This window comes from Schistocerca nitens, chromosome 10, assembly GCF_023898315.1.
Source record: "Schistocerca nitens isolate TAMUIC-IGC-003100 chromosome 10, iqSchNite1.1, whole genome shotgun sequence".
NCBI lineage: Eukaryota > Metazoa > Arthropoda > Insecta > Orthoptera > Acrididae > Schistocerca > Schistocerca nitens.
Window position 1 is genome coordinate 153,518,737 of NC_064623.1, and position 21,942 is coordinate 153,540,678.

At 38.2% G+C, this 21,942-nt stretch overlaps 1 protein-coding gene across 4 annotated transcripts in view; it reads left to right on the forward strand.

Moving 5' to 3' along the window:
- The window catches only part of LOC126210322 (fasciclin-2), a 998,930-nt gene that overhangs the window by 927,483 nt on the left and 49,505 nt on the right, over positions 1–21,942 (forward strand). For all 4 annotated transcript variants that reach the window (XM_049939521.1, XM_049939522.1, XM_049939523.1 and 1 more), the window contains exon 14: positions 651–668. In XM_049939521.1, coding sequence (XP_049795478.1) covers positions 651–668 — 18 coding nt within the window. The remainder of the gene's footprint in view (positions 1–650; positions 669–21,942) is intronic.

The following is a 21,942-nucleotide window of genomic DNA, read 5'->3' on the forward strand; positions in this document are numbered from 1 at the left end:
ATTGAAAGTGGCAGTGCTTTGTAAACTGAGCTGAGAAAAATTGTGATATCTTGACATCTCCACACACATGCTACTTGCATTTACAAGTTTGTAGCAGTTTTAAGGTTCTCATTTTTCCTTCTGATTAGCTGCATGAGGAATCAGAACAGATCCAGATTTGTTCCCACTATGAGAATTACTATTTTTGGACTAACTTTGCTGGATCTGTGAACAAGTACCACTTATTTACACTGAAATTGTAGACGAGAGTCTCCGTAATGAACTCGCTGTCATTTCTTGAGGTAGAATGACCTGAGGTCCATGTTGTGTAATTCGCAGTATATATTTTGATTATTCTTTAGCAATTAAATCTAAAAATATTCAAGTTGCGTCACAGGAGAATAACCAAGTGTTTTCGAGGATTTCGACAGATAGAGTCTTGCGTCTCATAAGAAAACTGAGCTTATAAGCAAACTGAGCTTGGTAGCCAAAAAGTGATATAATTTTTAAATTCAGCTCACACGACTTAGCAAAGCACATTGTTAACATTCTTTGTAATAAAAATAATGTTGACCTGTGTTCCCAGATGATATGAATTGAATAGGATGTGCATACTTAGCAATAAGTATCTCCTGTTTGCTCATGCCACTCCCTGAACTTTTCTGTTGCAGATCCGAGCCAGATGCCAGGTACTCAGGCCGGACAGTCGTCTGCAGCCCCTGCCCGCCCCCATCTCCACCTCCTGCCACCTGTACTCCTGTCCCTGTTAACGATTTCCCTAACTCATATCCGGCTATGCTAAGATCTTAGAACTCGATAGGTGGGGGGTGGGAGGGGGGAATTATCGACGTCCTCTTGTTTACTTTCTCCTCGTCCTCCGAAATGGGGATCAGTGGAGATCTCGTTACGGGATAGTCGGGTCAATTAAAATTTGTCGCTGGGATCATTTCTGTGCGTGTCAGGTTTTCGGCAATTCTTAGGAAAGTACTTGATGGGCGAAAATTTTTGTTCTGATAGTCTTACTATTCAGTTTTGGACTACTATACTTGCAGTACAGAAATCTCTGGGCACTGAGTGTGTGCTTTCTAACTAATTCCGTCTTTTCGTTTCTTATTTCCCCTCCCCCTCTTATAGATCTGCTCAAAGGCCAGTGGGCTAAGAAAAGTAGACCATTTACTAAAACTGTCTGATTTGAGTATTTTCACCACAGATTTGTTTACGTTGAAGTTTTTATTGTTAATTTTAGAGAACTTGTGTTGAAGCTAGTTAGTTTTATTTCTATTACTTGCAGTATTTCCCAGTATTGGATTACTTGAGTATTACTCTTGTAATCTGCTAGTGATTGGGAATTTATTATGCACATTATTTTTGTGTTACGTTATATATTTGCGATATTTTTCTTGATTTTACTCATTAGATTACATTGCTGGTGGCATGAACTTTTAAAAATATGTCCGTTATTTCCCTCGGGAACTGAGCACCAGTGAGAATTTGAGTGTGTCCTCCTGCTTCAGTTTACTTTACGTGAATCTCAGTGGCAGTGTATGTCGACAATAAACTGGGACTGTTTACTGAGCTGAGACACCGATATAGTAAACTGAAGGAACCAGTTCAGTACACACACATCATGAAAGATTTCTATGAAGCACATGCCTCTATGTACGTAAGATGTGCTAGCTAATTACCTTAGGGCACTATAGTAAAGCATCGTATGAGTTTCTCATTTTTAATAGGTCTGTTTTTAGGAATCTCCAATAACAAATAAAATTGTTGGAAATTATATCTATTCCGTTCCAAAACAGTGTCATACTTGTCCACAAAATGTCTTGTTCTTCCAGAGATCATATTAATGGGCTGTAATGAAATGAATGATGATTGAGGTACAGTTATAGAGTAAAAAAATAAGGATGAATTACCTGGCAAAGTTTTGAAAGAATGATGCAGTGCTCTGTGAAAATATATCCCAGTTTTGTAGGAATATCTCTTTCTCCAAAGCAGCACCACATTTTACTCTAATAGTGGCATGAAGATCACATATTCAGGAAATATTAAGGTAGGATTCCATGTTCCAGTCCATTGGCAAAGGTGTGTTTCTCATACAACAGACCAATCCAGTATTTAGAGAAAGTTAATGTATAAATAAAAATTGTCAGTTCATGGAGGCATATTTAATCACAGTCTGATTGTCTCAGTGGTGTGCAGTTATTGTGAAGGGGGTGAGGAAAAAATGTGATCTGCTGCCACATCTCACCATATGACTCAAAAGATGTGTGCCTGTTGTGGGATGGGAGCTGGCAGAACCTGTGCCGAGAGAAGACACTTGAGATTTGTGTTGGGCCAGTCAGAAGCTCACAGGAGTCCCTGTGCATACTGATTCCTGAGCGTTCTGCCTTGGGAATTAGTAGCCTTGCGTGCAAGTGATAATACATGTGTGACAGATGTATCAGAAGACTGTAGGCCTGTGTCCTGTAATGTCAACATTTTGAAAAGGAAATGCCGTTCAGGCACACTTTGAATTTGCATATTATGCGGCAAACACTGCTTGTTCTCACTTGACCGGAAGATACCATAGTTTCCTAAGCTGTGACCTCCGTGGTTGTCATCTGCTCTTTTTTAGAATCTGCACATGCATGACACAACAAATACCTTATAGTTAAGTGCACGTTCACCATGCTTCCCCATAAATTCTCCTTGTCTTTCACCTTGTGTTTGCTTCCATGCTTCCTCCCGGCCTCATTTATCCAGGTAATTTTCTTGAAAAGAAATTTTTCAGTTTCATGTACATGTGTGTGTGTCATCACATTCTGCAATGCTTCAGCGGCACTGGAGTATCACATAGCTGTATTTTTTTTATCTCCTTGTAGTTTTAACAGTACTGTGTGTTTGACTTGTATTCATCAACTATTCTCATTCTTGCACACGTACTACCAGGTAATGATGAAACTTCTTTTTTGTATCTAAGATAAGAGAGCCACAGTCAAATTAGGACATGTCAGCTTTTTTACATGTTTCTATCACCTACTGATTCTTTAATAACACATTTAATGAGATTGAAAATTACCAGTATTGCTATTTTCTCTATTGAGATTTAGATTCTGGTATGTCTCAGAAGATGGCTTTGTAGCTTCACTGATTACATGTTTAATAATTTCTTACTTTCTTGCTTATGCAAAGCTGTATGCTATTGAGCGCTTTCATATTGTAGAGTATCAATTAGAAGGAGCAACTGTCTTAACATAATTTGCAGATTCATTTTAATTCTCACAAGACATGTTGTCATATACAGATTAATGAAGATTATTTGAGATTAAGTGGACACCAGGTTTACCGTGTAATATGTACATCTGTGATGTTTCTTTGGTATTTCAAAATATTGAAACTGTGGTTTTGGCAAATGATAGTACGGGAAGAGGCAGGAATTGTGCCATATGGTTAATATTAGCAATTTTTTACTATCAATATATTGAGGTAAACTCGGCTTTGTTAATGGGAGAAATTTCCTTTTATAATGACATTAAATATCTTCTTGACGGAGGTACAGTTTTATGTCACTTGACGGTGGTTGTCACAAACTTTTTTGACAGAATGTCCTGGAAATGCATTAAATGTTAAGTCAAAGTTTGACGGCAAAGTGTGGCTCAAGTCATTTTATTTATGTGCTCTCTCGGGTCTATGTCACTCTCATAGGTACCATATTTCTTGACTGAGAGTTATGTGTTAGCGTGTTATGGCAATCTTGCAGTCTTCTAAGCTTTTTGAAAATGTAGTTAGAAAAGTACATTATTTTCTTTTTAAATAAAGAAGATCAAGCTTACCTCAGTATCTTGCTAAATAAGGAAGTTACAGGGATACAACATAAAATGAAGGAGAGGCAATCACTCACAACACACTCACTGATTAGTGTGTGGCGCTTAGAAATATGCAGCAGAAAAGTGTGTTTATGCTAGCTTACGATCTCTTGCTCTTTCTTTAGTAGAAGCACGAACATTCACACACACACACACACACACACACACACACACACACACATAAATGTGCACACCTGTTGTGAAGTTGCAGGTATTAACTGTATGGCAAATACTTTCTTCTTTGTGTCATATCATTTGTAAAAACACCTCATTTCAATGTATTCAACAATTTATGAAGCATATGGAGTTCACCATCTGTGAGGCACCCTGCATAATGAAGTATGAAACATGAACTAGATGTACAAGGAAGAAAATGAGTCGCTTGGACCCTGTGGGCTTCTGCACTGGTGTTAGTTGTTACTGGTTTCTCTTGATTTTAACATTTCCATTTGCACATGTAAGATATCAATGTCATTATCATTTTTCCCCATAGCTGAGTTAGGATACTGCAACAGTTGTACAGTATTTATATGTATATATAAATGTAAACTAGGTTGGTATGGTAACTGGGATGTAGAAATTATTATTATCATTATCAGGAAGAAAGTGATATACATATGATGCAAGTGATACTTTTAAAAATACAATTTGAAATTAATGCTAGCACTGCCATTTCACAATGTTTGTCACAAAAGCTGTATTGGCTCAGAATGGGAGCTGTAGCTTATTCATGGGGTGCAGGGAGCAATCGTATAGGAGGCGAGTTCTCTGCCGTGTGAGTCTTCCACCACAAATGCTGTTTGTCAGGTTTCGGAGTGACTGTGTGAGTAGTGTCCAGTTGTAAATACAGAGGATTGCAATTTTGCTACAGTGTGCAGGAGTCACAGTGACGATTGATATAACACACACTGTTGTCTTATTTTTATTGTGTCTCATGTTGCATATCTGAATTAGCTGGTTGTGTACTAATGTGTCATGGTCTCTGACATGTTCTTCAGAATCTCGTGAAATCACATTTGAGTCCAGAAAAAGATCCATCGTTCTAGTCAGATGGCATTGTTTGTGATGTGAAGGGAGTTATGAAAATTGCTTTAGAGAAGCTGAAGGCATCATTCCATACTAAAGTTATTGTCCATGTTGCAAAGTTGTGTTTGGAATGGAAACTATGTTCTTCCATATAGAATATTATTTTTTGAATCTGCAAAAAGTATGATATATTTATGAAGCACTAGTTGTAAATATTAAGAATGTCACTCCTCTAGTTTGCATTTATTAATATCTGTTTATTCGTAAATAATTTTTAATCAATATTCTCTGTTGCATTTAGTAATTTATATTTTTGTCATAATTCAATTGCTCTGTTATTGCTATTTTGATTTTGTTTATCCATATGTAGATTTACCAGTGTGTAAGTACTTCTGTTCTCATTTTCATTCAAGGTAAAAGCAAGAAAATGTCTGTGAAATCAAAATGGATAAAAACATAAACAAATAAAAAGTGATTTGTGATTATATGTTCTATGTGAAAATTCAGATGGAATGTACATCCAGCAATAATTGTGTAATGTGTCTATGATAATATTTCTTCTCGAAAAATCAATAATTTACTTGTATTTTTTTGCTTATTTTCTTAAAAATTATTAATTTGTGTGTCTTATGTAGTTTCTTTTTGGTATTAGAAGACTAAACTAGCAAACTCATCATTCTGTACGGATGAATCCGTTTTTGTTGGTGCAAAATTTCTTCGTTCCCATTTAAAAAAAGTCATAGCAGGTAACATTTTAAAAGATGTATGTAAAACAGAAGCAGATGATTACAAAAGTTTACAGAATCACCAAAACCGTTAGGAATACTGTATCTTCCGGTTGCTTGTTGGGCACTGGTGAGTAGACATTACTGGATTTTGGTTTGCATATTTCCTAATATGTTTTGCATCATAGTTACTTCCCATCTCATCTGTAGTCGTAGTGAGTAGCAATTTGGACCTGTGCTGGATTTGAATACTGTAACATTTAGCCTGCTACAGCAACTAGTTTGAGATATGCTGATCCATTCGCTGTGGGACAGAGGCTCCCCACCACAGGGTGAAATAAGGCTACTTTTGCTGCATGGGTGATTTGTGTTTGTGGGCTTCTTTTGGCAGTGTACCCTAATGTATGACAAGCATTTTGTGTAAAACCTTTATTCCATACTGTGTGTTTTGATGTGCAGTAATGGCACTCAAACAGAATATGCACTTTCTCTCTTTCTGTCTCTCTCTCTCTCTCTCTCTCTCTCTCTCTCTCTCTCTCTGCGTGTGTGTGTAGGGAGAGAGAGAGAGAGAGATGTTACGCACATGCATGCTACTCCTACTGCTAACATAACAGAAATTTTCTCTCACTTGGATCTTACAGTGTCTTTCAATAACATGAATGTTATGTGCAGGAGTTATGGTGCTGTGTAGTGAAAATTTTTCCTTCACTTCTTGATTTCTATATGTTATCTAGTACTTTTACAAAGGTTAGATATGTGCTGTGACTTTCATGTTCTCGCATTCTGTGTACACTTTGTGTGATGAGTCTCGTAAAGAGACGTTTTACGGTGGAAGTGCGCTGCTCGGTGAAGTTCTTCTGAGGAGCAGCTTGTAGAGCCCGTCTGTCCTCTCATCGTAGGTCATCTCCAGAAGCTGTCTCTACTAACGTTTTTGGTACTGTACAGATACTTTTAAGAGTGACAGCTGCCTTACAACTGTCTCTGTGATGACTATACAATAGCTGATCTCTGCATTTCGCTCCGTAGCCCGCTTTGTGAAGTGTGCTGACAGTAGGCGTCTGTCGAAATGGCTTGCACTTTGTGTCATTTGTAAATAGTTTTCTCTGTGAACACCGACATGCTGTCGAATTTTGATGCAGTTCTTGCTGAACCTACATTTGCACTTAAATTGTGACCAAAAACAGTTTGTCAGTGCAATTGTAGAATATGTATGCTTGTGGTTGACAATTTCATAGTTTATCATACCACAGTCTCCAAATGTTTCAAATGCTAATTGACTCCTGCATTGTAATCAGAAGATTGTAATGCGTTTTCACATTTGTTTCCTTAATGTTGATTGAGAACTTAATAATAGGAACCAATAATGGGTATACGGTTTTTATTCCTTCTTTATGTTGCATTATTCTGCATTTTTCATATGTCGATCAGCTCTCTGAGTAACTGGGCTAAAAAGACACTCTGCATTAGTGAGAAGCGCTAGCTCAAGAAAATTTATTTAGTGATATATGATGTTTGGCTAAAGGATGGTCTATGTGACCCAGGATATTATACGCCAAAATGTAAAGGAAGGCTCTGAAACCCTATTTAGATGATCGAAAAATAGTCAAGAACTTGGTGGAGCGTGCATTTGAAATGTGTGAATTTGTATTTCTTCTCTTTTGATGGTAAAATTGTAGAGTATAAAAGAAGGTTCTCAAATAATTAAAATCTGGGCAGTGTTTTCTGACATCAAGGACTCGACTCTAGAGGTTTCTAGAAATATATGTAGCTGATAAGTGGGCGAACAAGTAGAATCATAAACACTTAAATAGCTGTTGCATAATGTACATCTGAGCAAACATAATAAAGTAAACAAATTGTGACTCTTATACTGAAGAAATATCTTATCAGTAGCAACCAACAGATAATATATGTAAAGGTCTTCTAAACCAAGTTGAGTCACTGTTGAGTGTTTGAAACATTTGGAGGCTATGATATTCATACTTACAGTGTGAACTGCAAATAGTTTGGATCTTATGTCCACTGAAAAAGAAAAAAATAGTTTTGAAACTGTTACCTTCTCATTTATTTGATAATTCGAGGTGGTAATTGAGCAGGTTCATTTTAATAAAAATCAGGAAACTGTTATTAACTAGTTTCTACAGTTACATTGTGAGGAATTTTAATGTCATGTTACACATTACTAATGTTCAGGGGTATGTGATGTATGTAATGTAATAAATTGCAGGGAATGTCAGAGTAAAAACATCATTATAGTAAAGGACAAGTTAAATGTGAAGCACTTTGTATTTATTCAGTTGCTTGAGACATGTTAATACTGCCATTCTTGCCAGTTTTTGAAGCATTCTGCAATATTTGTAGTATTTGTTCCTCACATCACAGTGTCGTGAATTGCCTACATGATCGTGAAGATGAACAAGTAATATTACCTTTCTATGTCCTATAGGAAAATAAAACTGATTTGTTCATCTCTCATTGTATAACTTTACATGAAATTCTGAAATTAATTAATATCTGCAGTTTTCCTTTTTTCAATATTCTCAATGACAATCTGATTCTTATAATCTCCACTGTGATTACAGAATTTGCTCAACCAAATAGTAATTGGCCATTTGCTATATCCTTTTAAAATAACTTTTTTGTTTAAAAAGAGTATCATATTAATTTTTTAACTGTTAAAACACATCTCTGCTTACTTCACCAGTGCCTAAATGCACCGAACAGTTTCAAAGGAACAATTTTTTACACAATGGTTGGGCATGTCAGTTTCATTTTTGTTGTTTCACAAGCTACGGCTTGGTTGTGATTAGCGCAGTGATCCAGAAAGTGTAGAATAAATTTCTTTCATTTCCGTCTACAATCACAAAATTGTTAGGTCCTTAGACTGCCAATTTCAGTCAGTGATGACCAGATCTACAGCAAAATATTGGGCGGAAACATAAATACAACTAATACACTATCTACATCTCAAAAACAATAAAATAGGCCATAATGGCAAGTATACTGACATACATGTGAAAAAATGTGCCTAAAATGTGACAAGGTATACCTGTTTTGTAAGATGTCCTAATATAGTGAAGCCACAGCGGTCTCGTCAAAAAATAAACAGAAACTCAGCTTAGCATTATTGCACATATTTAAGGTATGATCTATATGGGGCTGCAGTTGATTTTGTATTTTTTCCTATATTTTGTTGCAGATCTGAAGAGGGGTCTTGCCACCCGAAACCAGTAGTTTAAGGACTTAACAATTTTGTGATCATGGACAGAAATAAAAGAAATTTATTCAGTCATTGATGCTGTATGCTTCATCAGCAGCAGTATTCACTTTGTTCCCTTGTCAGTCTATTATACAAACAAATTGGATATTGGGCAGTGGGAAGAGTGTGAGGTAGATAGTCATTGCACCAAAAAGTACATTGTATTACGGAATTGCTGCGTAGAGAAGAATGAAGGGATGACACTAAAGAAGTAATAAATTAATCTGTGGGTTTATATCAATCATAATATCTGATTTTCTTCTCTTTGTATGTGTTTTGAATGAACAAATTTTGAACAGAGCCATAGAGATAATTCTAAAGGTAAATAGTGCTTTTTGCAGTAACATTTGTGCTTCAGTATTACAGCAAGCTATGTGGGAAGGAATTTTTTCATGGATGTCCATTTTAATGTTGGTAATTTAATAGGTATAAAGCAACTCCGTTTCCTAATACGGTACATGATGCACATTTCTTCTTTGTTTGAACACCCCTAACAAGTCTCTTGTGAGGGTATATGTTCTTTTACTGTAAATGCAGACAGTAAAGTCCACTTTTCTGACATCTAAGTGCCTGGTACTGATTTCTTAGCCTCACAGACAGCTTCATCAGTAAATATAAAAGTAGCAATCCACGGCACGAACAGCACTCATACAACTGTAGCATGTCACCAATGTCTGTATGTCGAGAAATGTAATAACCCAATGTTTTATATGCACGTTTTCGTTGCATTAGGTAGCAGAAAAGAGAGAGTGTCTTAATAGTAACTAGCCATTTATTTGTTTGCTAGGTCCTGTACTAGATACACAGGTAACAGATTTACTTCAGTTGATGGTAATTGTGATCAGAAAAAGTGATTGTTACTCAAGTCCCTTCAAAATTAACTTTCACAGCATCCTGCCATATCTGTAACATTGTTTTAGGAATTTATCTTGTATAGTCAACTGTCTCTAACCAAGCAGTGTTCTTACAATTAGTTTGCATTAATACCTATTTTTCCCACCAGGTTTTGTTTCAGTTTGTACATATTTTCACATTCTGAGAAGAATTTTTCCTTCCTATCTTGGTCCCAATATACGCAAGCTCTTTTAACACTGTGCTCAGGGCCCCCATAAAATTTAATTTGCTGTTACAAATAACTAAAGTCCTCGGCATGTGTTTGCTGTGCTCTGACTCTAGGGGTTTGGGCACCCTCACATTTTTGGGTGGACTCCAGTCTTCAGTCAGTTCCCTCGCTTTCATTTTCTTTCTCTCTGTGTTATGCAAACCCGTTATTGAATGGAGAAAAAAAAAATTTAAAGAATGGTCCCATGTAGTAGAAGACAATAATCATTTTAAGTATTTGTCAACAGAAATGTAAAATTTGTGATACTTGAGAAATGTAGTTGCACTGGGCTTCTCCAGATTTTTGTTCAAAGTTTTCGTTTCTTCCCACGTTAATTCTCAGCGAAATTTCCCTCGTTATTTGACTAAATATTATAATTGTAAAAGTTGGTGCACAGAATCCGTTGCAAACTGACAGAAATTTGGAGGAGCCCTAGTCGCTGTGCTCTCGTATTGTTGTATATTGTGAAGTGTTGCGCACGTGTTGAGTGTGCGCTCTTAAATGTGCCAACTGGATCATCCTGTTAAGGCCCGTGCAATGCGGGCAGTGTTCCACACTTGATAGAGGTATAAATAACTCAGAAAAGTTGCTATATACACACATACAGATTTAATAAATGAGATATTATAATAGCGGTTAATAAAGTGTATTATATTAAGTGTATCAAAGCTGGATATTTGTTTGGAATAGTCAACATATTCAACAGAAAAGACTGTTCTAAAAATAATGAAATAATTGTACATAAATGATTTTAAAAATACAGACTATATGAAACTTTACAATGGCATTTTGTTTTGTTTTTGAAACAATTAATGTGTCCCAGTTACAATAAATGACCTCCAGTATTTGTCAGTACTTGTAAGCCGTCTTTGGGCAACCAATTTGAAATTTGCTGAATAAACAACTTCCGTTTTTGCTGCTCAGTACATTTTTGGAGAGTGAAACAGAAAAAACTAAAGGCTCTGCAAAATATTTCATCTCACTGCTGTTGTGTTTAGCAAGCATTCTATAATAGCATAATGACAAAAGTGCAGTTATTATGAAAAACTGTTCCACCCTAAATTCGCAGTGCTCATGCTGAATGGCCAGTTAAGACTGAATTTTATTTCTCAATAACAAAAAAACAAAACGAAAAAAAATTATCCAAATTAAATAAAAGGGTCATCTAAAAGGTGCCACCAACACACAACAAATCTTGTACAAAAATGAAAGACACATACAGAAAGGAAAATATTGTGATGTGTTTATTGTAGCTGTAGCCATCTGAAGCTGCACCGACTCTTATGTTGGAGTCTCCCATTTGATGGGAAGTTCCTCCTAGGTGGTCCGTTTTAGAGGTATTTACTTATGTGCAGCGGAGGCATCAGAAGTTCCTGCCAGCCTAGGTAATTATTGTCTAGGGCCTTTGAGCCTATGTAGAATTAGTGGACTGTGGAATCTAGCTAATTTTCTCTCTACATTCTCTGAGATAGCAAAATGTTCTGTATGCTTGTAGATATTTTGCATGCTGCATTTGAATTTGTCAAGCTTTTATCAGTTTTTAATGATTTGAAGTGTATGTATAAGGCTTTTTGTATGCAAAAGGAGGATGGAAGCATTTTGGTGATTGATTATGCTCTGGAATGTGCAATCTGTTACTTTTTGTGTTTGTGTAATAATGGACTACGATTTCTTCAGATGTGTCCATAAGATAATTGTGTCTTATTTAAGTTTTGGACAAATTTAACTTCCCTTTTTTCCCCTGTTGCACAGTCTGTGTTCTTATTTTCATTCTTCATTTCTGTCTTTTTTTCTCTTTTTTTGTGGGTCGCTATAATATAAATTCGTGGTGCAAATATGATTATCATGTTTGTTGGGCTCAGAGATTAGGTTTTATGTTCAGAAGACATTCCACTGCTGAACAACAAACAGCATACGCTGAAGAGCCAAAGACACTGGTACAGCAGCCTAATATAGTGTAGGGCGCCCGCGAGCACACAGAAGTGCCGCAGCACGACGTGGTGTGGACTCGACTAACGTCTGAAGTAGTGCTGGAGGGAATTGACACCATGAATCCTGCAGGGCTGTCCATAAATCGATAAGAATACGAGGGGGTGGAGATCTCTTCTGAACAGCACGTTGCAAGGCATTCCAGATATGCACAGTAATGTTAATGTCTGGGGAGTGTGGTGGCCAGCTGAAGTGTTTAAACTCAGAAGTGTGTTCCTGGAGCCACTCTGTAGCAGTTCTGGATGTGTGGGGTGATGCATTCTCCTGCTGGAACTGCCCAAGTCCATCAGTGCACAACGGGCATGAATGGATGTAGCTGATCAGAGAATGCTTATGTACGTGTCACTTGTCAGTCATGTCTAGACGTACCAGGGGTCCCATATCACTCCAACCCCACACCATTAGAGAGCCTCCACCATCTTGAACAGTCTGCTGCTGACAAGCAGGGTCCATGGATTCATGAGGTTGTCTCCATACCTGTACAATTTGAAATGAGACCTGTCCAACCAGGCACGTTTCAAGTCCACAACAGTTCAATGTCGGTGCTGACGAGCCCAGATGAGGCATAAAGCTTTGTGTCATGCAGTTGTTTCATTGAATGATTCGCATGCTGACACTTGTTGATGGCTCAGCATGAAGTCTGCAGCAATTTGCGGAAGGGTTGCACTTCTGTGTTATTGGAAATTCTCTTCTGTTGTCATTGATACCGTTCTTGCAGGATCTTTTTCTGGCTGCAGTGATGTCGGATATTTGGTTTTACCGGATTCCTGATATTCAAGGTACACTCATGAAATGGTCGTATGGGAAAATCCCCACTTCATTGCTACTTTGGAGATGCTGTGTCTCATTGCTGGTGAACCGACTATAAAACCGTACTCAAACTCACTTAAATCTTGATCACCTGCCATTGTAGGAGAAGTAACCGATCTAACTACTGCGCCAGACACTTGTTGTCTTATATAGACATTGCCAACCACAGCACTGTATTCTGGCTGTTTACATATGTCTGTATTTGAATAAACGTGCCTATGCCAGTTTCTTTAGCACTTCAGTGTACTTCTATGAAGTTTCTCATCATATGTTGCATAGTTAAGTCTGTCGTATCTTTTGGCAACATTTTGTGAGTGACAGAACAGATTAATGCTTTTACCATATCAATTGCTATCCTGGACCATAATGTTGCATTGGAACTGTTTTGACAGTGCCTGCATATTCATAAAAATCTGCTTGCCATCAGGCTGTAGATTACACTTTTACATTAAGTATTGCATAATATTCAGTTCTTTCCAGCAAAAAATTGCAGCAGTGTTCTGAGAATCTTCTTCTGTTTGCTCTACTTTGTTCACTCACAAGGCAGAGTGTCAATTATAGCAACACCCTCACAACTCCTTCAGAGGAGAGTCTGGGAATTTCATTGCGACAGTCCAACACCAGCTTGGAAAACAGCTTCAGAATGCCAGTTACTAACCTGTGCTGTGGCAAGGAGATGATGTAATATGTTGCAGGCTTCAAGTAGACAGCCTACTTCTAAACAAGCACACACTTCTGGGACTTAAGCGTAGTAGAGAAAGATGGATTAAACTTATGGAGGAAACAGTTAACCTAGGTGAATTAGAGGAAGCCACTCACAAATGCAAAAATGGCAAGGCAGCAGGATTAGACAACACTTGTGTAGAGCAAATTAAACAGTGTGGCACCGCAACCAAAGACTGGCTCTCTTAAACCTGTGTAACCACTGTCTGGCTTTTTTCAAACTCCTGAAATTATGGCGCAAGGCACGCGTGATTGCGATACTAAAACCAAGAAAGTCACCAACGGATCGGAAAAAATACAAGCCAATATCTCTCCTTTGCCAACTCTATAAGATCCTAGAGGGAATGATTCTTCACTGCTTAACTGCAGTAGCTGATCCATTTCTTATCTCGCAGCAAGCTGGCTTCAGACCAGGCAAGAACTGCACCTCACAAATCCTTTATCTTTCTCAGTTCATAGAAGATGGCTTTGAGCAGAGAAAGATAACAGGGGTAGCTAGTGTTGACCTTTTGGCGGCCTTTGACACCGTAAACCACAGAGTGTTACTGCACAAAATCTACAACCTGACTAACGACTACACGCTGACGAGGATAATTGCAACACTCTTTCAGAATCGATGTTTTTAAGTGGACTTCCAAGGAAAAAACATCCAATGGAGAACTCAAAAGAATGGTCTTCCTCAAGGAAGTGTACACTAATGATCAACCACAGCTTCAAGGATGAAAAAGTTTCATATATGCTGATGACCTTGCTCTTGCTGCCCAGAGCAATTGGTTTGAAGATGTAGAGATAATGTTTACACATGGTCCACAACAGCTTGGTACTTACTATGAATAGAATCAACTCGTACCCAGTCCTAAGAAAATGCAAGTGTGTTCATTCCATCTGAAACGTAAACAAGCTGACAGGAAACTTGAAATACTCTGGAATGGAATTGCACTAGAATACCCCCCCCCCCCCCCCCCAGGTATTTGGGTGTCACTCTCGACCGTACACTAACCTACAAGGAGCATTGTCTGAAGCTGAAGCAGAAAGTATCCTCCAGAAACTGCCTTCTTCGGAAACTGGCGGGATCAAACTGGGGTACATATCCACAAACATTAAGAACAACAGCTCTTGCCTTATGCTATTCTGCAGGAGAGTATGCTAGCCCAGTGTGGTACAATTCAGCACATGCAAAGCAGGTTGATGTAGCCTTAAATGACAGCTGTAGGATTGTTACAGGCTGCTTAAGTACAACCCCCATGGACAAAGTTCAATGTCTCGCTGGGATTGCTCCATGTGACATCAGAAGAGAGGTCGCCGCTAACATCGAGAGGCATAAATCAAATACAGTGACCTCACATCCATGTGCCCAACCAGCTGTAGCATGAAGGACTTCACGTCTGCAGCACCCAATGCTATGAAAGTTGCCCAATTCTGGATGAATACTGTATAGTTTTCTTTGTATGTATTGTATATGTGTTCATTTTAGTGTACCTCTGTCAAGAATAAAGAAGAAAGAAAGTGTAGTTTTCAATTAATATTTAATCGTCTACTGTGCAGACATCTATTGTGACAAAACTGTCTGACATTTATTGCTTCAAAAAATGATTATTTTAAAAATGTTGGGATCACTGCATGTCAAGAGACTTAGAACACCTTAGCTTCCGAAACAGTCTTTTGCAGTAGGAAATGTAGTGCTAAGTAGAAAACTTGACATTGCTAAAGAATTGAGAGCAGTCTCTGAAAGCCCACATTGAACGTTCAAGGACACGTTTATGTTGGAGGCTGCAAACTCCTTTTGTCATAGGAAGTAAAACAGGAAGAAAATGTCAACGTTAGCCTGTGTCAAATCTAGGAACACTTTTTGTATTATGAACTTTCTGGAGGCAAAAAATCTGCTCTGTAGCATTAAACATGGATTTTACAAGGCAGTCAATACTGGCACTCAGGTTAATACCTTGATTGTTGACCTGTGACGGTTGTGTGGGGCAGTTCTGCACTGTTGCGTGCCAAACAAAATAGGAGTGTACGGAATATCACACCAGTTTTGTGGTTGGAGGATATGCAGATGTCAGACTGGTACACTGGAAGAGTCCTGGGGAACTGCAGTCCACCCACAGAGGAGGTAACGTACTAAATTGTTGTTTGACCAATACTCGAGGTATTACTCCTCAGTTTGGGACCTTAAAAGATCAAAATAACCATGTTTCATCATGTGTTGATTTAATAAAGATGAGAGCAATATGGAGATGCTCATCTGATACACTTCCCATACACCGTTCACAAATGTGACAGGAAAGGGGGAAGTGTCTGTGATAACGAAGTACCCTCTGCCACACTTCAGAGGATAGCTTGGGAAGTGTAACTGTAGGGAAAAAAATATTGTGAACTTTCTAATGGGAGATATCGCTATTGGTATATCCCTGTAGCTCACAGTAGTGACTTCATCACAGTGAACAAAGTGCAGTGAAGAGAAGAATAAACCAGTAAGAAAAGAGGCTACTTCAGACCAGTACTGAAGGTGGCATTGTATCATAACCCGATAAGCTTTAACTTTCATTATAGAGCCTATGGAAGCTTGCACTTTCCCATTCAGGATAAACTTCCTGTCCTTGGAAAACTGTCCTTTATTACACAAATACAAAGTAGTATTTTTTTTTTTTAATTTTGTCAATATTTATCTGTGTTCGTTACAAGTGCCTGATGCCAGACATGACACAAAAGCCTCTTGTACACATTAATGCCTGCACAGTACTCAGTCAGTTCCTTGCTGCATTTCTGGGTGTTTTTTCACTATATCAGTTCTTCTAGCAAACGTTTTTACCGCCTGTTCTGTCTGGAGCCTGTTTTGTAGTCACCATGTGCATCTTCAGAGACCCTTTTAAGAGTTTAATTTTCTTGTGGTACTGTAAGTAGATGTTTTGTTTTTTGTTTTTGGTTTTTTGAACAACTTATTTTTGCATCAACAATAAAACGGATTTACCTTTTTCTAGCACTTATTTTTGATTTTTACTCTAAGAAACAATTGTACGTGGAAGGTAACATTTACTCATTTGTTTCTGCACTTAACGTGTTCTACGGAGGTGTTCCAGTACATTAGCTATAGTGACGGAGACGCACTGTTACCGCTGCCGTCACGGGACAGTTTCGAAACGGTCTACCCATTGCACATTGTCACTCTGTTGCTCTTCTATGTGCTAATCCATTTTTAGGTCGGAGGTGGTCCCGTGACGGCAGTGTCGACAGTGACTCCCAACTCGTGTGCACCTAGATGTACCGTATCTACCTAACCTGTTGCCTGGCCTGCACAGCCACATTAACTAACTGGATTTCTGTGTGTTCCCATTGGTGTCGGTCACAGCATGGCATTGGCACGGGAACAAATCCCAGCACTCGGATTGCTCAACTACTGGACATGTGCACGCTCTTAGATAATTCCTACAAGGCAGATTGACCCTGTGCTTGAATTCTCTTAGTCGTAACTGAATGTTGTTGTATGTTATTATATGATTCACATCACGGAGCTTGTTATGTGGGAGGTTATGTTTGTGGTGCTGATGGCATTAGCTAATATGAAAGCCCTGCTTTGTATAGTGCAAGTGGAATGATGCAGCTCTTTACGACAAATGTTCACTTGCTCAGTGCTTCTCTTATATTGTGTGTTATTGTATTTCCGTACTCACTGTGTCAGAATATAGTTTAGGACTATTCTGACCATCTTTGAAAGTCTGATCTCCTTCTGTCACTATGCAACAGATGAAAAGTTGTAGTCTTGAAAAATTGCCATTGGAAAATTAGACAAAAAAATGCGTGTTTACATAATTTAACATAGAAAGAAAATCCTAGGAGGATGCAGACAGCGGAATGAGTAAATATAATTTTGTCTTCTACACCATACAGTTAAGAGATTGAATAGGCCACATAATCAAGAAGTTGAACATTGTGGCTCAGTTTTTGAACTTTAATTTTTCTTGTGGTATTGGTCTGGAAGCCACCTGGACTTTCCAATGTTTGATTTTGTTCAAGCTCTTAACTATATGATGTACAGTATGAAGCTGTCTGTAGTCGTTCCACTGCCTGTAATCTCACCAGTCGCTCAACCACCTTTGTCATGGCTATGTGGTTTTTCTTACCTGCCTAAGGAAATGCTGCACCAGAAATAAGAAATGCAAACAGATACAACATGAAAGCATACAGACAATCATCTTCATAATGGTCAACACAACCTTCAATTAACTATATGGATGCATCATTTCATCTTTTTGATCTCTTCTTCATCTCACAACTAGCGGTATAAGAAGTACACTACATTGCTGCCACGAAACAGGAATGTGGTGGTATGACTGTAACTTGACAGGCGGATAGTTACCTTCAGCATGGTGCCATATGTATGAAAACAGCAGCATACTCATGTGATGTGCTTCCATTTGTTTTGCTCTCCATAGGTTTGCTGATAGTATTTAAATTTTTTGTGTTTAGTATTTATATTTTTTTATTTTAATAATTTTTTTAGGTCTTTGTGTACAGTGTAAAATTTGACCAGAAGGTAATGTCACTAAGCCCATGAAAGTAATTTATTGATGAGAATGGTACAATGCACAAAAATTTTTCAAAGTAATATCCCATTGTGCTAGTACATTCTGGAAGGCCTATGTTGGAACATCTTTTGGGGTACACACCTTGGACCGGGATAGGGTAGGCATGGCACTTTTTACCTTACAATCTCTCACTAAGAAGGTAGTGTGGTTGGGTGTATTGTCTCAGTGGAACTTCCAGGAACCAGCAATGTGTGGTCTGATATTATGACCCTTGTTTCAGCCTTTTGAGCACTTCTGCATAAAAGGCAGCATTGATGGTTGTCTGGCACATACAAACTTGTGGCAGACGATAGTATTAGCATTGAAAAGGTCAATGAGTATTACCTTGACTTTGGATCCTCTCATTCATTTTCTTGGGGCATGGTGACTGCGAGGTATGCCTTTCAGAACTCGGTCACTTTGTCTTAGGTTTTTATTAAAAATCTGAAAATTCTTCTGCTATTACAGCATTGTCCAAAAAGATAGAATTTCTACATAATGAGCACTCAACTGGACCAGTCAAAATTTTTGGGACCAGTTGTGCGCACACATTGTTCATTCACATTTGTTTGGTTACGATCTCATGAAACTTTTGGACAGCGATTTTGGATATGTCCAGAGTCGGAGCTATCAGATGAACACTTACTCTGTGGTTTGCATTCAGTAGTCCACACACACGTTGAATGGTGTCCGGGGTGAGTTTCATCACTGATGTCATCTCTTCCTTCCAAAAATGCCATGTGCCACTGAAATCCCTATTTTTTTGACAGACATTCTTTGCCAAATGCCTGCTCAATAAATGGAAATTTTTCGAGTTTCACCCAGAATTTGATTGTGTAGCATTGTTCCAGTGGATGCCGTATCACGGTTGCAACTGGACCACCAAACAGAGGATCACATAGGGACATGTCTTTACTGTCTGGGAGCTCAGAGGAAACTGAGATTGGTTGCATTGGGAAGCTAACCACCCACAGGAACCAGCCCGGGTGGGTAGACTGTGTTCTGGCCGTTGGGAACATCAGAACAGAACTGGTGACATTGCTTTCCAGACAAACTGTGTATATGTGCAGAGATCTCTGAAATTTTTAGTTTGCTCTCACATTTAGTCTTTGGTGATCATTGTATCTTCACACATTTTGCCCACCATAACTGCTCCAACCATCTGCCAAACCATCCAAGTACAGTAAAATTTTAAACCAAAGCAAATGGAAGTACATCGTGTGAATGTCCTGCCATTTTCATAAGCAAGACATCTTGCGCTAGGTTACTATCTTTTCATTAAATTACCTTCACACCACTGTATTTCTGTTTCATGGCGGTAATATAGTGTGCCTTTTTACACAGCTTAACACTCAGTTAACTTATTACAGCCCAAAGTAATTGTGGATTGAAGCAGAGGTCTAAATAAACACAGTCTGATTAGAAAAGTGCTGCCTTCATTTAAAATTTGCTCGGTTTGTGGATAGATGACTACAGAGCCTGTAACAATGGAGTACATGTGCTGTAGTTTCAGGTTCAGCATCATCCTCCCCCCCCCCCCCCCTCCCTTTCTCTGCCAACTTTCTTTCATCCCGTTTCAAGGGGATTTATGTACCAGTACTAAGAGAATGTTGCTCAGTGACTTTGCACTCCAGTTTGCTGTGACAATCAGTGCTCTCTCTGAGGCTCCTGCTAGTAGTCGACTCCATCACCCACAGATGACACATAACTTGGTGGTTGAAATATTGCAAATTTTATGAGACACCTTCCAATGTAGTGCACCAAGCATCTCAACAACATGGGATATTTCAGGTCCCTTCCTCAGGTAATAAATTTTCCTCGAACAGTTGTTGTTCAGCAGAAAACGAATTGTCCAGCAGCCTGAGAATGAACACCAAGCTATAAATTTATGCTCTCAATATCTAAAAATTATTAAAAATGAGTGCCTTAATGTGAAAAAAGTCTATAACAAACAATACAATATACACAAATTCAAGCAGTTCCATGTTAGGGAACCTTGGTTGGAAAGAAAAAGCAAACTATTTGAATGAAAGCATATCAGGTATCATTACTGTTATTATTATTATTATTATTATTGTTAATTGTACTGCTAAGAGATTGCTACCTCAGATGATACTTTGTAAATAAATGGGAAATGTCTCATGAGACACCCTCAAAATTTCTACCAGAATTGTATAAAATTGCCTGGACATTATATTTACTATAAGAAAGTTTTATACTTACGCTCTTGTCAGTGTCACAATGTGTTTTGGGTATACCAGTTTAAAATACATACCACACAACATTCAGTATTGCTTAGACATTTACAAATTGTACCATGACAATATTTAGGTAACTTTCAGTCGAGATTACATTAAAAATAAATACATTGTGAAGTTTCACGACCCAACAGAAAATGGAAGAGGACTGCCTTACTGGGCTTTCATTAAAACTTTGTGCTTCCATTCATCAGCAACACCGGCATTTGGCTTACAAAAGGTTGGAGCCAATCACAAATTGGCATCCATTCCGGAACTTCCTTGTCCAGTGAAGATATTTTTTTTGTATTCTATACTCAAGAGTAATTATTTAACCCGTGATGAAAAATAACTTGACACAAGTTTCCATTTGTTATAAAGTATTTCAAATTGCAGTGTCAAAAGGGTTCCAAGAACATCTACACCATATACTGTTGCTTCAATTAACAAATATTAGTGTTGTCATATACATCCACCTAATGAAACAGTTATGTAAGTTATTGTGATGCAGCCAGGTGGCCAGAAGTGATACTCTACAGTAAAATTGTATGACAAAATTTTCCACTTGACCTGACAGACTGTCCTAGCACATTTTAATTATGTATCACAAATAATAGTTGACAAACAGTTTGATAGTCTAGTTACAGATAGTGCCAATGACTAAGAGCTCATATTTTCATCAACTTCTCATCTGATTGTTCTTGTAGGGGAGATTTCAAATAATGTACGTAATTTTGTGTGAACATTATGCCTATAAAAAACATGCTAGGAACAGTGCTTGTAGATAGTATGACACTTACTCAGGGCAGATGCGTAACAGTCCCAAATATGAACTAGTCTCAAATCTTTTTAATCGCTGGTTTATGGCAGAAATTGATTGTCACAAAAGAACCTCTTGTGGCATACAGGATGAGTACGTAAGAAGTCAGTTTCACTTTAGAATGTGACAGTTTCACTTGTATTGTCAGTTAAAATTTTGATCTGCATTGTCCTATGAATATAAAAGATACAGATCAAAAATGTATTATGAAGTTCACACACATACTCTTGTTGCTCATTTTTCTACCTACAGCAAGCTCCCAGTTATTGGGGATTATGTGGAGTGGGACTGAACAGATGACAGGAAATCCTGGTTAATCCAAAATGTGCATGTTTTTGCCAGAAACTGCTATTTATTTTATGAACAAATCATGCTGCATCTCACTGTTGAACATGCACTGCATTACTTATATGTTACTTAACAGAAACTGACAATTTATTTACAGAATTACTTGTATAACACACTGTATTTCATATCAAACAACGAAAGTCCAGTACGGAAAACAACAATATTATGAAAAGGATAGATTGCAATTCATCATATAGAGGAGACATTGCGTTGCAGAGGGACGCTACGAAAAAACTGGTATATGCTTGAGCTTTTGGCCAAAAGGCCTTCTTCCAAAATAGAAACCACACACACTTTCACACAAGCACAGCTCACACACTGGTGACCAATGTTTGTGGCTGGACTGTGGGCTACAAGTGTGCCTGACAGGAGCAGCAATCTGATGAGCGTGGTGGGTGTGTGGAGGAGGCATAGGGCAGGGAGGGGGAGGGATAGGGGGGTAGGGGTGGGGAAGGTGTAGTGCCGCATTTGGGAATGTGCAGTGATGTGATGGGCCAAGGTACAGCTACTAGGT